Source organism: Miniopterus natalensis, chromosome 3 (assembly GCF_054644295.1).
Source record: "Miniopterus natalensis isolate mMinNat1 chromosome 3, mMinNat1.hap1, whole genome shotgun sequence".
Classification (NCBI taxonomy): domain Eukaryota; kingdom Metazoa; phylum Chordata; class Mammalia; order Chiroptera; family Miniopteridae; genus Miniopterus; species Miniopterus natalensis.
Window position 1 is genome coordinate 6596335 of NC_142083.1, and position 15051 is coordinate 6611385.

Genomic DNA, 15051 nt, shown 5'->3' on the forward strand with positions numbered 1-15051 from the left:
CCCACCTGGAAATAAACTGCTGGGCTGTTTCCATAACCGACTGCTGTCTCCGTCCCCGTACTTCACAACCTGCAGCGTCCTAGGACAGACACGGGCCTGGGGTGGGACCTGGAGGTGGTGGTGTGCTCCTCGCCCGCCAGGGTCCCCCGGTGGCTCCCCCGAGGGAAGAGTCAGCCCCACAGAGTCACTTGCGTGGCAGCCTCCGCACGGCTTTGCCACAGGTTAGCCCTCTTGGGAAGCTCAGACCCTGCAGACACCAGACAAGGACAGAACTGGAAATAGGCCGGCTGCCGTTAAGAAGAGGGCCATGCTGTCTGCCACACACAACCCCTTCTTGCCCGCTTTAGCCAGCTTCGAATCACTGCCCACACTCTCCCCTTTCTAACAAGCGATCAGTCGGTAAACTCTGACCTGTCTGTTCTTTGTCCGGTTGTAATTTATGTGCCAGGACGATGCCAGGTACTTCTCTACCAAAGTCCCTTTCTGACGTTCTGTTAAATCTCATGATCTCCTCTCCATTTTTTAAAACTTGTCTTTATTGTTGGAAGTATTACAGATGTCCCCTTTTTTCCCCATTGACCCCTTCTACCCCGTACCTGCCTCCCCCCCACCCCAGGCCTTCACCACACTTGTCTGTGTCCATGGGTTATGCTTATATGCATATAAATTCTTTGGTTAATCTCTTCCCGCCCCCCCCCTTCCTCCTGAGATCCATGCTTCTATGTCACTGAATCTATTTTATTCATCAGTTTATTATGTTCTTTAGACCCCACATGTAAGTGAGATCATGTGATGTTTGTCTTTCTCTGCCTGGCTTATTTCACTTAGCATAATATTCTCCAGGTCCCTCCATGCTGTCCCAAAGTCCTCTCCATTTTTATCCCAGAGCATGCCTCCCTTCGAAATGTGTGAGTGTGCATGCATGCGTGCGTGTGTGCATATGTGCTTGTGTGCGTGTATGTGTTAACCTTCTGTGGTATCTGAATCATAACTTTTTATTCTTTCCACAGTGCATACCTGAGAGGTTACATACATGAAATTATGTTCATGAAGAGAAGTTTCTAACATAAAGCCCACATTCATTTAACACCACCACCTAACACCACCACCGCCAAGATTAATTATTAGCAACATTAGTCAACTGATGTACCCCTTTACAAATCCCTGTTACTTGCATTCTAATCTCTTCATCCTCAGACTCTGAGGAAGCATCTTTTGTTCCTATAAAACTTTCTAAAGACCAAAGGAATCTTTTAAGCCAGAGATTTTAGGCCAGAGTTCATGTATTCAATCGTTTAGCCAATATTTATTGAGTGCCTACAATTTGTAAGGCACGGTTTTAGCCACTGGGGCTACAACTATGAGGAAAACATACTTAAAAATGCTACCCTCATGGAGCTTATTCTATGAAATCTGTGTATGAATTCTAGGGGCTGGAGCCACCTCCAAGGAGGCCTCCAGTGATTCCTGCCTCCTGGGATTTGTGTAGTCTCCTCCCACAATGAGGAGAAAAATAGAAATGACCTACACAAGCAATACGATGTTTCAGAAATGGCAAAGTGTGACTCCCGAGGCAAGGTCATGGATGGCGTTACAGTCTCTTGAGTCAGTCACTCCCTCTGGGGGAAGCCAGCTGCCATGTCACGAGGACCCTCAAGCAGCCCCAAAAGAGTTCAGAGCAAAGAACTGGTGCCTCCTGCAAACAACCAGGGTTAGCTTCCTGTACGCTTTAATGCTCCATCTTGGAAATAAATCCATGAGCCCTAGTGAACGTCTTCAGATGATTGAAGCCTCAGCTGACACATGGATTCCAGGATTATGAGATAAAATACAGAATGCCCAACTAAATCTGAATTTCAGGAAAACATTTTTTTAATAAAAGCATGTCCTGATTATTGCATGGGACACGCATAAAGAATTACTTGTTGTTTATCTAAAACTCAAATTGTATTTTATTGGCTAAATCTGACAACCCTCCTGCAATCTAATGAGAGTCCTGAGCCAGAATCACCAAGTTAAACTCCTGAATTCCTGAACCACAAAATTGTGTGAGACAGTAAATCTTTGCTGTTTTAAGCCACTGAGTTTCTAGGTAATTTGCTGTGCACCAGCGGACAACTATTACACAGAGGATTCATGATCCTACTGAAGGTGTATGCACATGTCTGCGCATAATTGCATAGGTGCATTTTCTGGGTAATGGCTTTCATTAAATTCTTCATGGAGCGAGAAGTTATTCCGCAGCCTAACATGTGAAACAGAGCAAGAAAAGAAGGCGAGATATATGAGTTTAGTCGACCCCTTTTGGCAGGTTATTTTAAGTCAAGTGACTTTGCAAAATAGCTCTGTCCAGAACTTTCTGCGATGATGGGAATGTTCTGTGTGTACACTGACCAATACGGCAGCCCCGAGCCACATGTGGCAACTGAGCACTTGAAATGTGGTTTTTCTATCTGAGGAATTACATTTCCCTTTTTAAGTTTAATTACATGTAAGTGGTTATATGTAGCTAGTAGCTACAATATGGCACAAGACAGTTTCAGAACGTGGGGCAGGGTTGTAGTAGAATTTGGGCTGAGCCACCCGAGAACCACGGGACACTCTGAACAGATGAATAAATTCACTGACATGGGGCCTTACTGGTCTTCTTTGTAAATCCCCATGATTCCTCTCCACCCCTCTTAGAGCCCAGCAAAGCCTTGCTCACCCTCGATTGCTGGGAGTTAGGTGGGACGGCCACATGAAATACATTGCCACTGACCCTTTGTCTGTCTAAACCCTAATCTTAGGAAAATTCACCCTGACAAGAATTTCCAAGACTTTTTTTTAATCACATCCCGGCTCCGCCTCCTATAGCCGCGTTACTTGGGGAAATCATATGACCTCTCTGTACTTCAATTTCAACATCTGTAAAATTGGGGCAATAATTATGTCCAAGTGCTGTTGTGAGCATTAAACGCATTAACGTACACGCAGCGCATTTAGAAACATGGCCCAGCGTCATTGTTAAGTACAGGTTAACTATACAACGTGAATATTAACCATATTAACGAACGTATCGTTACAATCACAGATATCACCTAAGCTCAGTGGTTGGTATCTAAAGACAGCTGGTTAGCCGACCCCCATGTGGCCATGCTCCTGGCCTGGGGAGGCGGGCGATGAGGCGGCCCCTCCGCTCAATCCCAGCTCCGCAGCGGGCACCCCGAAGCCCGCTGAAGCCTCCTCAGTGGCTCTCCTGTCAGACAGAGAAGCCGCAGCCGGGCTGTGCGACACGGGGAGCTGAGGTCTCTCTGCTCCCCCAGCAATTATGTCTCTTAATCCCAATGACGACTATTGGCTCTAGGGCGTTGCCACCAGCCCTCCCCGCCGCCTGTCTTCCCTGTCGGTCCTCCATCGGCCTCTGCAGCTCGTCTTCGGGGCTCAAACACAGGCGTATGCCCCCGACGAGAGAGCCCCCCGAGGGTCTCGGGGAGACAGTGACGGAGCAGGCACAGGCACAGGCCCCGGCACCGCTGAAGAACGGCCCGTCCGCTCAGCCTCGCCCCTGCAGCTTGCTGGCCGCTGTTGGCTCTCGTGGTAATTCTCCAGCTCGTGTTGACTTGAGGCCGTGAGCCTGGGATGTCCCCGGGCTGCCCGAGGGGCTGGCTCTGCTCCGCGGGCTCCGGCCACGCTGTTTCCAACCCAGCGCTCTGCCCTTTACCCCAGCCCGGGGCCGGCGCCCTGCTGGTAGGTCAGGGCCTTGGGCCTGGCTGACCCTGCTAAGGGGGCAGTTTCCCCAGAAAAGGGGAGAGCAGAGATCACGGGGGGGGGGGGGCTCCCAGAGGAAGGAGCCAGGGCAACCGCTCAACTGGAATGGGCCCTGCGTGAGGTCGTTTTAAAGGGTAACACACTGGCGCAGCCACTTCTGAAGCCCTGCAGGCTCTGAGACTGCAGCGAAGACCTTCTCACAGTGCTCTGTTTTGACTTGGCGTAGTCGTCAGTCCCACAGCATCCCTCGGATTCCTAAGCACAGAAAGGACAGCCCACGGTCAGTGAGACACGGCAGCAGCTGCGAGCCAGCCGGGCGCGTTGGCCTGGGTCCCTGACAGCGATTTTATACAGCAGCAGCTGGGGAGGATCATTTCTTGCAGTTTCTCTTTTTTACTCATTTATTGCAGGTATCCTTAAACTGGGACAGTGCAAAACATGGAGGGAGTCGGGAGCAACATGAGGAAAGGATAGTGGGTTTTATTGCAAAAGTGTGTGTGTGTGTGTGTGTGTGTGTGTGTATAAAATGACCAAGTTGTGACCTGAGAAGTGACATTTGCTTCTTACCTCTACTTTGTCAAACTATTTATCCAACAAAACTTTTTTGTGCTCCTTTTGGACAAATTGTCCTGGATTTTATTTATTGAGTTACGTGGTTATCCTGAAAGAAAGGTACATTTGGAAACACAATTTTATAAATATCCCTGACTCATAGCTTCTTTTTCCACGGGAGAGCCACCAGAAAACACTAGATAAGAGATCCTTCCTTCTGCATTACCTACCACCTGTCCAAATATTCTGAGGTAAATCCTGACGATTAAGTTGACCGATGCTCTAACACCCTCTTAACTGCACAGGGGTCAAAAAGAGGCTCTGTCTTCGAGATGGAGAGCCTGGAGAACAGTTAGGCAGGACTCGTTTACTCCCAGAGAGGAGGGAGCTGGACTTTATCTTTACCCTGACCCCAGTGGAATCATCAGGAAACCGTTAATTACCCCACATCCAACCTTCAGAGGCTCTGCTCAGGGTTGGGATCATGAGACTGTGCCAGCCCTGTGGGCCAGGGTGGACAGGCCTGCGGGCAGGGCTTGTGGCGTGGCCGTTTTCCAGTCTGTAACATTCTATAGGAGAAAGAATGAAGCCCCATCTGACTGTAGCAGAAAGGTTTTGTTAAGAGATAAAGACGGCTAACTGGCAAGGCACAAATATGTAATGACAAACCAAGTGACACTGTATCTAGAAGACAGAGGGAAGCCAAAAGAAGTTCTTGATCAAGGTAGTGAAATGATAAAATCAGTGCTTTAGCATGTGACTGACTAACAGAGTAGATAAACTGGTATATCAGAGAGTAGGTGATGGGCTTTCGGATGAAGGAAATATTATAAGAAATCACAGGGCCAATTACTAGTAAGGAGATTGAAACAGTAATCACAAACCTCCCAATAAACAAAAAGCCAGGACCAGATGGCTCCCCTGGTGAATTCTACCAAACATTTAAAGAAGAATTAATACCAATCCTTCTCATTAACAGCTCATTAACTCTGCCCCGTCCTGGAAGACGGAGCTCAGACATGGCATCCACAGGTCCACGGGAAAGGAACAAGGCCAGTGCTGTTGTGAAACAGGGCGAGTACTCCCCTGGGAGGCACAAGAGCCATCTTCAGGTTAGGTCTTCTGCTAACTAGCTGTGCAACTATGGAAAATGGACATTTTATTGGGTATATACAGGCAGCATACTGAGCAAGAAGGGGCACAGAACCATATAACCATGTACGTCCCAATCCTCCCAAGTCTAGAGGTGGTTTGGGTCTAGATTTCCTAAAAGATGCATTCCTCTCACTTTTTTTTTTTTAAGAGTTTTTATTGATTTTTAGAGAGAGAGGAAGTGAGAGAGAGAGAGAGAAACATCAATGGGAGAGGGAAACATCGATTGGCTGTCTCCTGCACACCGCCTACCGGGAATCCAACCCACAACCCAGGCATGTGCCCTGACCAGGAATCCAACCAGCAAACTTTCTGTGCACGAGATGATGCCCAACCAACTGAACCACACCAGCCAGGGCCAATCATTGCACTTTTAAGAGACTCAAGATCTTTTGGAAGTATTCTTATCATTATAGCAAAGTACTTAATTCTATAGGGCTGCAATCATCCGGTCAACCGGCTTGTCCACAGTTTTCCATCACGCTGATTTCAGGAGTTCCTCTTGGTGCCCAGCATCTGCACAGAGAAGAGTTTCTGGACGTAGGGTTCAGTTAGGGCCCTTGATTAAATGCCGTCCTAAAGCACACTTAGGTTGCACGTGGTCTAACACTACACCAATCCGGAGCCTTTCATATGAATCACTTTCTTTTGAGGATGTCTGGTAAAACTCTCCTTCAATAAGAAAATTCCACTTCGCTGTTACAGCGAATTCCTTTGACCTCTGTGTTCCCAGCCGCCTTGGCCAGCTCATTGCTACATGAGGACACTCACTGAGTATCACACAGGCATTACTCTTCCAGCCAGGCCTCTGTCTCAAACCTCCTTGACCTGTTCTGTACCTAAGGCCCCTCCCCTGCATTCAGGACAAGTCCGCCCCCCCCGCCCCCTCCCCCAGGATGCTTGCAAATAACAGTGATAACAGAGCAGTCCTTTGTGTTTGTCCTTGCACAGGAAATTGACCTCAGCCTATGAATCACAAGAACATTTTATTGTTTTTCTTCTTGCGCCCATCTTCTCACCTTCAGCCCATTCCCTGTGAAACAAATCTTTTCACCTGGCCTGGTTGATCCTTGGCTGAAAAAGCCAGTTTTTCTCCATGATTGATGTTTTGAGTGTAAATCTGGAGTTTTGCCTGACGGGAATAAATAAAAGACAAATTCTAGGTGCTTCGGTTGTCACAGCAGGGACTCCTATCATGCCATCAGCTTTCTTATCCCCAAATGTGCGAACTGCCTGCAAGGCCAAGGTAATTGAAAGTCGTGCATATGCCTCGGGTTTCTCAGATATTAACGGAAATTGCCTCCCACTGTGGCTGCTTTCTGGCTCAGTGTTCTGAGAGAGAAACAGGTCATTCCCTTCCTAGCACAAGCATTGAACACACTGTAACTAGCCCTTCAAAGAGGAAAATTCTCAGCGGACTGGTAGATAGTAGGACTGTGGGACTGTAGCTGCTCAGGTCTGCTAATCCTATACTAAGAATGACCCATTCTCCCCACCCCAACTCTCTCTCTCCTCTTTTTTTTCACACTTCATTTTATTTTTAATATGTTTTTTGGTTTGTTAGTTTTTTAAATATTGATTTCAGAGAGAGGAAGGGAGAGGGAGAGAGAGAGAGAAACATCAATGATGAGAGAGTCATTGATCAACTGCCTCCTGCACGCCCTCTACTAGGGATTGAGCCCACAACCTAGGCATGTGCCCTGATCCAGAGTCAGGGTGTGATCTCCTGGTTCATGGGTCGACACTCAACCACTGAGCCTCGCCAGCAGGTCTCTTCCCCCCACCCCCACTCTCTCCCCCTCTCTCTCCCTCTCTCTCCCCTTTTTCTTATTTCTCTTATCCTGCTTCTCCTCACCTCTTTCCTACTTGAGAGAGAGGTAGAGACACCTGAACACACACTTCACCTTATACCCCAAGTATGTGACACCTCAGCTTATAGTCAAGTTTATGATGACCACCGCCACGAGCTATCATACTTGTCTCACCTATAACCCATCTCTTAGGGTGGATTAGTGTGCATGTGAGTTTGCTGGTGTAAGAAATGTTCGTGGGTATAGGAAGAAAATGTAGAACAAATAAAAAATTGTGGGGTTCAAAAATTTTGATTAATATAGATACTTAACCAAATGGAAAAGTGGCAATTTCTGTGTAGACACATAATGAGCTGTTTTGGAGAATGCCGAGTAAGCCAGCTGCCCCGCCCCCACAGCTCTGCGTGGCCGCTTAACAGCAGGACGGGTTCACAGCTCCCATATGAAGCTGAGATGCGCTGTGACCTGCCCAGAGGAGTTGAGACTCTCAATCAAACTAGCTACCTAGCCTAGCTAATCGCTGGGCAGAGTTCCAGGGATCATTTGTCAGATAGATATTCCTGCTTGTCACTCAGTACCCGAAACATGCCCCATCTGAACACTGGAAACCTTCCCTCTGTGTCAAGAAGATTACAAGTGCATTGGACAGATGAGGGCAGGGAGGAAGGTTCCTTACAGAGCTGTTGGGATGAGCTCACTGAATCTCAGGGCACTGATAAGCAGCACGCCCATTGGCCCATGATTAGGAAAAGGTGCCGAGTCACAAGAAGGCACTGGCCGATGCAATTAGATCTCCTGAAGCAGCTTCTCGGCCCAGGTGACTTGTAGGGTTCACTTCTATTGAGTGATGATCATAGGATGTGGCTGGGCTCCCATGTACCTCTCTGAAGCTAGTGATGGTTAATGCACCAGCCAACCCCTCCCTCCCTTTGTCCCTCCCCCCACACCAAGGTCCAGGTGATTTTACTCTCAGCACTTTCTGCCGTCTCCTCTAAGGCTCCAGCCCATCCTCTCTCAGGTGACCCTCACCTGGCCTGAGGCTGAGGGAGGGCAGGCAGGGAAAACTCACCCTCCCTCCATTCTGTTCTCTTTACCATCCATAGATAGTCCATCTAGCTTCCCTCAAAGCCCTCTCTTTAGCTATTTAAGACTTTATTTTGAAATTCTCAAACATTTTTAAAGATTTAATGTTGAAAGTCACTTTCTCCTTGCAGACCTGCTGCAACGAACCTAATTCTCCTATAGACAATTGTGAACGTCTCTAATGAGAGGAAGTGTCAAGTATACGGATGTTCAGAAAAGAAAAAAGGCATGAAATTACATATTTCAAGACAGCATCTCTACAGCCCCCTTCACTGCTCCCTTCCTCCACCTGCTTGCTAAGCCCTTATTTCTCCTTCACTAACTTTAGACATCAAATCTGCTGGTTCCTCTTTCCAGGCCCCTTTCTCTTCTAGCATTTGACAATGTCAACCATGTCCTCTGCATCTGTTAGGAAAGGGAAGGAGGGGGGTAGTATCTAGGTAATAGACCCCTAACTCCAGATTAGTTTAAGACAAGAGAGAAATTACTGTAAGGATGCTGATCTGCCTCCTCCCAAATGAATTACTTGTTCAAGTCTTTGTTTTGACATCTGCACCTGGGCCTGGCATTTTCAAATCTATCCCCCTACCCAAGATAGAAAGTAACTCCATAATAACCTCTAACAAATGTAGTTGGCCTCAGTTAAACATTTCTGAATATTATTTTTTTCAATCAATGTAAACCTACCTCCTTGTAACTTCTGCATATTATATCTGAAGTGTCACTCAAGGGACAATTTGGTATATAAAACTGGACCTGGGTGAGACCTGGGTACATCCATTGTGGAAAACAGTATGGAAGGTCCTCAAGAAATTATAAATAAAGCCCCATATGATCCAACAATCCCCCCACTTGTGGGTGCATATCCAAAGGAATTGAAATCAGAATCTTGAAGAGATACCTGCACTCCCATGTTCATTACAGGGTTATTCACAACAGCCGAGGCATGGAAACAACCTAAGCGTCCAAACATGGCTAACGGGTAAAGAAAGTGTGGTGTAGACATAGCCTGGGGTGCTATGCAGCCTTTAAAAGAAGAAAACTCTGCCATTAGTGACAATATGGATGGATGGGGAGGACATTATGCTAAGTGAAATAAGCCAGAAAAAGAAAAGAAATGAAATACTGTATGATCTCATTTACATGTGGAATGTAAAATACCCAAGCTCCTAGGAGGCAGAAATTCAAGTGGTGGTTGCCAGGGGCTAAGGAGGGGACAAATGGGGAGATGGTGGTCAAGGGTAGCAAGTTTCACTTATGTAAGATGCGTAAGTTCTGGAGATCCACTCTACAGCATAGCTGAGGCCATGTGCAAGTGATAGTGCCACTAGCTAACAATACTTACTGGATGCTTAAAATTTTTTAAGAAGAAAGATCTTATGTTGTATTCTTACAATGATGATAATAATAATAATAATGATGGAAGTGGGAGGAGACCTTGGGAAGTAATGGATATATTTATGGCCTTGATGGGCGTATGCTTGTCCCCAAACTCATCAAGTTATATTAAGCATCGTTTATGCACAGCTTTCTACATGTCAATCATACCTCAATAAAGTAGTCTAAAAAAATAAAAATATTTTTTAAAAGAACACATTAGCTATTCGTCATGGAAAGATTCTTTAAAATTAAACATGATACAGACCAAAAATTTCCAAAGGATAGTATCTTTAATGAGTATTTTAATCATTGTCATTTTAACTAAAGCTTTGTCAAAATGCATTTATCAGAATCAGAAAAATACAGAGGCATTATTTGTATATAAAAGCACATTTTAAGTTCTGTGTAAGCCCACTCGTTTCATCTCCCACAGCCGTTTTCTTTCTGTTTTGTTTGGATGAAGAATGATTATGGAATAAATTGAATGCCAGTGCTTCAACTTGATCTGCCCCTACAGCCCCCAAAAAATCTCGGCGTGCACCCTCATCAGAGAAAGCTGTTCTCTCTAGTGTGCAATCACGCCGTAGCTCAGGATGAACTGACACTTCCCACCAAAGAAAAGGGGCGAGGCGGGGGGGGGCGGGGGCAGGCTGCAGGTATCGTGTTTGACACATACTAAAAAAGCTCCCGAACGAAGACTGAAAGGGGTATGTTCTCAGACAAAAGGGCAGAAGGTGCCGTGACTAGAGCATGATGGGTTCAGCTCTGACCATTGGGTTTCCATCTGCTGACAAGATCAGGGGCCCCTACAGGAGTCAATAGGGTGACATGAGTATCCTTCTTGGGAAAGAATCGCTGCATCGGAAGGAATCCTTTTCCATCCAAGGTCCCCTTTGTATTTGGTTTCATTGTAGGGTGGGGGTACCTCTTGGACCTTCCTGTTTCCTAATTAATTTGCAGTGTTTGGGCCCCTGGGTGGGGTCAATCAGACTTGGAGGAGTCATAGGGCTGAAGGGAGCATTTGCATTTCTCTAGTATATCCCTCTAATTTTCTGATTAAAAAGTCAAGGTCCAGAGAGTTGATTAAAAAGCCAAGGTCCAGAGAAGTTAGCAATTTTTCCAAGAACACACAGTTAACTCATGCAGAGGTTCAAGAATGTTCTTCACCCCGACTGATGTTTTAACAAAGAAGAGCTAGAGTATCTGATTCCGGCTTGGCTTCTGCAGGTGGCTGGGGGTCAAGGGGGGATGTGGGCCCTGGGGAAGGAGAAGGAATGTGCCTCCCCCTGGAGACCTTGCCTGGAGTGCTCAGTTACACGGCTGTTTCAGTCCAGCCACGGCGACTGCTGATCCCGAGCAAGCCCGCGGCAACCAGGAGCCTACTGGGTTCCCTGCTCGCAGGGGCTTATGCTGGTGACGGAGATGCTCTGCCCTCCGCACCTCAGGGCGCCAGCCTCGCACTCCGTCATCGTCCGCTCCTCGCCGTTCACGGCCACGCAGATGCTGATCCCTCCCTCCTCGCACTCCGATGCTTCTCTGCAGACACATGTGCTGCCCTCGGCTGGAAAGGAAGCGAGAGAGGCTCACGGCACATGGTGGCGATGGGGAGACTGGGCACACGGCCTCCAAAGTCACTCTGTGGTGGTCAGCGACCCCTAGAAGCTCCTGCCACGGGTGGTGGAACCCTCTACCCCCGGGAAAAGCAGGGGGACCGGGACAGCCAGGCATTCTGCTCCGCTCAGAACAAGCAGGTTTGGAAACTGGTGCCAGGCTTGCTATTATTGTTTGGACCACAAGGGGTGGTTCTCCCGGGCCAAGAGCTGTCCGGCTCTCTCCTAGTCCAAGGGTCTGTCCAGGTGAGTCAGTAACTGAGTGGGACCCTTCAACCCCCAGACCAAATGAAGAGACCTCAGCAAAGAGCTGAGTGGCAAGGGTCAAATGGAGACAAAGAACCAAAGAATTCAACTTGCTCTGAGAGAGAGGACATGAGGGACCAAAGGCCACATAGCCTCCTAATCAATCAGAAAGGACTGTGCGGGAGAGCTCTGTGTGCTTGGAGTTTTGAGGCTGGAATATATCAGAAAGAGAGTTGCAAGGTCAGCCAGGCTACTGTGGTGACTCCCAAACCCAAAGTGACCCAGACGTAGCTAGAGTTATGAATGTAATCGTCTGTGCTGCGTACTGGGACTGGAGTGAGCAGGAAGGTGCCCAGTGGTCACAGGCCAGGGAGCAGGGCCTGAAGAGCAGGAAAAGACCTTACAGATCCCACAGTCCAGCTCCTGTATTTACAGATGGGAAAACTGAAGCAGGGACCCAGACATCCCTGCTTGGTGGTAGAGCTGAAACCGTGGGAGGTGGGCCAGGTCAGTGGTGGTGATCAAGGTCATTGCAAGCGGCAAGCCTGTGCCACAGAAACAGCTTTTCCAGACACCAAGTTCTGTTTCCCCAGTTTGGCCTCTTTCTGAGCCTCCCTGGCCTGGGGGCCAGGATCAGACTGCTCCACCCAGTCCTCACTGGGACCCTCATCGGTGGACTGGATTGAGGACAGGCTCTCCCTTTGTGCAGAACACACAGACATGCACACTATGTGGCTTCAGCATGGATTAAGCTTGTCTGTGGTCAGCAATGACCTTGAGGCTAGGGCTCTGCATCAGGTCTCCTATGCTTAGAGAACCACCCAGTGATCTCCAGAATGGACTGGACACTTGCAGGACAGGTTGTGATAAGAAGGCATATTTTCTTCTGGAAATGGCCCAGGAGAGACATGACCAGGGACCTGAAAGGCCATGGGGTGCTTGAAGGCAGCTAGTCCAAGGAGAGACCAGTGGCTCTGCTAGCTGCTTGTCACAGATATAGCCTAGCTGGCCTGGATTATCCTTAGGTGCCAATGGCAACAGGTAACACTAGATAGGTGCTGTGCCTTGTGCCTGAGTGGACCCTGGGGCTGGGGAAAGCACACTGAGAGGTCATTCATGGGACAGCACGTGTGAGCTCTGAGGGGGTGTCAGCACTACGCATGCGGACCCAGCCCGGGTCCCTGAAGGTCCTGCACGTGATACCACGGCCAGAGCTTAGGAGCAGCCTGCACCATGGATCCCACAGCTGACCAGACTCACTCAAAGCAGAGAGGGAAGAGGTTCCAGTCCAGCTCTCGGAACCTGACCCAGATGCGCCCTGGGGATGGACAGGCTCCCTGCCAGCCCAGCAGCATGGGCTCAGTGGGACGTGCAACGGCCCAGGAGGAACTCACTGGTGCAGGAAGCTCAGGGCTGAGCCCTCGCTACAGGCCGGCTCGTTGCAGTGTCGGCTACGGCACCTCAATGTACCACCCCGCACAGGTGTCGCCTGCATGGGGGCGGGCGGGCTGGGGGGAAGGGCTGCTCTAATCCATTTTCACTCTCCTGGAAAAGCCCAACTCCACGTACGTCATATGGATAATACAGGGACAAAGCGAAAATCATGAAGGTAGAATGGGACTCACTGTGGTCTGGGAGGACACTCAGGCCATCAGGGATGGGCCCTGGGCCTCTAGGTACTTGGCCCAAGCTCCTTCTGGTTCACTCTCAGACCAGCCTGAGTCTGGCACCCTCGGGGGTCTGCTCTGATCTGCTGCTGGGCTAGAAAACTAGCTTTTTAAAACCTCAGCACTATCGCTTTAGCATTTTTAAAGTTACAAATAAGAAATCGCCCTTCCTGTTCTTGCTTCGGCAGCACATATCAAATTCGTGAAGCGCCCTTATTTTAAAAAAGAAAAGAAATGAAGAGAAACGGCCCCTCACCGTCACATTTGCCCCACGGGGGACACGCGCCGCAGGCTCTCCGGGCGGGGGCCGGCAGGACACAGCTGGCCGTGCCCGTAAGAGTGAAGTGTTTGCCCTGGCAGCGGAGAGCGTGCACCTTGCAAACGGTCAGGGGCAGTATCCTGCGGCTTTTCTCGTCCCGAGCACATACATCCAAGGAGGACCTGGAACGAATTTGGTCAAATCATATTATTTACCAGAGTTTCATTCCTCGAAGCTGAGGATGAGAAGTGGCAGGAGAGGCTCTGAGCTCAGGGTCCCAGGTGTCATCACCCACAGCGAAAAGATGGAACAGAACTCACATCCCCTTCCTCACGAGGGCCCAACCCCCTCGGAGCCTCTCGATGAACAGGTTTGGCTCTTTATTTGCTCAAACTTCTAGAAGCTTAGATATCTAGTGTCGATCTAGTTTCACCTGGGTCAGGTCGGATACAGTAAATTAGAAGAGAAGGCAAGCTCTGCTGGGACAGCTAGGGGACTGATGGCAGGAAGGAGACAGAAAGTTTGCAAAGACCCAGCACCCAGAGGCTCTGGCGAGATGGAATCGCTGAGTGCGGGACACAGGAGCTCTCCCAGCCCCGCGGCCCCGAGAGGTCAGGTCACAGTGCAGCGCTGTCCAGCAGCTGATGACCAAACCCTCAAGGGAAGGCAAAAGTGCTTCAGTGCTATTTTTTTAGTGTCTTTGTTTACAAAATTCTTTAGAAACATTTCCATAAAATGTGTTATTTTTTTTTTTAAGCATTGGTGCCAAAATGATGAGATCCAGCTTTCGAGAAACGTCGCTCATAAAACCCACCACATGCCCAGCTGGGCGTGGCTCAGAGGTTGAGTGTTGACCTAGGATCCAGGAGATCGGGGTTCGATTCCCGGTCAGGGCACATGCCCGGGTTGCGGGTTCAATCAATGACTCTCTCATCATTGATGTTTCTATCTCTCTCTCTCTCCTTTCTTCTCTCTGAAATCAATAACGATACATTAAAATAAATAAAAAATAAAACCCACTACATCCATGCATGTTGATGCATAAGGAGCCATTACTGGAGTGAAACCTTGGACGGCGCAGCATTTCTGTATAGCGGACGAAGTCTATCTTCACTTACAGATCTATCGAGCTCTCATATTTTCTTCTCCATTTGCTTGGAGTTGTTTACACAATGAAAACAAATCCTTGTATCTCTCTTTCATCTGCTTCTTTAAACTTTAAATAGAACAACTCAGAGCTGCTTAAAAGGCAGAGACTCCACACCTCATCCTCAGTGTCTGCTCAGGAACCTCACACACACAACATGTATAAACGGCAGGCTGCAGACACACTAAATGAATCATTGAAGGTAGAAAGACGATGCGAGTGAGTCAAAGTAAATGAGGTTAATAGGACATAACAGCACAGTCAGAACACGTGGGGCCGAACACCACTGCCGCTCACACTGTTCCGCTGCGCTTTCCTTCACGCGAGAAGTCCCTTCCTGCAAGATGCTGCCGTGATTGTCACTACCCACTGCAGGTGCCCATGGAGCGGGGTG

At 48.5% G+C, this 15051-nt stretch overlaps 1 protein-coding gene across 1 annotated transcript in view; it reads right to left on the reverse strand.

The window, feature by feature from the left end:
• Positions 1 to 10006: 10006 nt before the first annotated feature.
• C7 (complement C7) overlaps positions 10007 to 15051 on the reverse strand; it is a 40913-nt gene continuing 35868 nt past the window's right edge. The window contains exons 17-18 of the mRNA XM_016223784.2: positions 13508 to 13692; positions 10007 to 11289 (exon numbers count right to left, since the gene is read on the reverse strand). Coding sequence (XP_016079270.2) covers positions 11108 to 11289; positions 13508 to 13692 — 367 coding nt within the window. The 3' untranslated portion in view covers positions 10007 to 11107. The remainder of the gene's footprint in view (positions 11290 to 13507; positions 13693 to 15051) is intronic.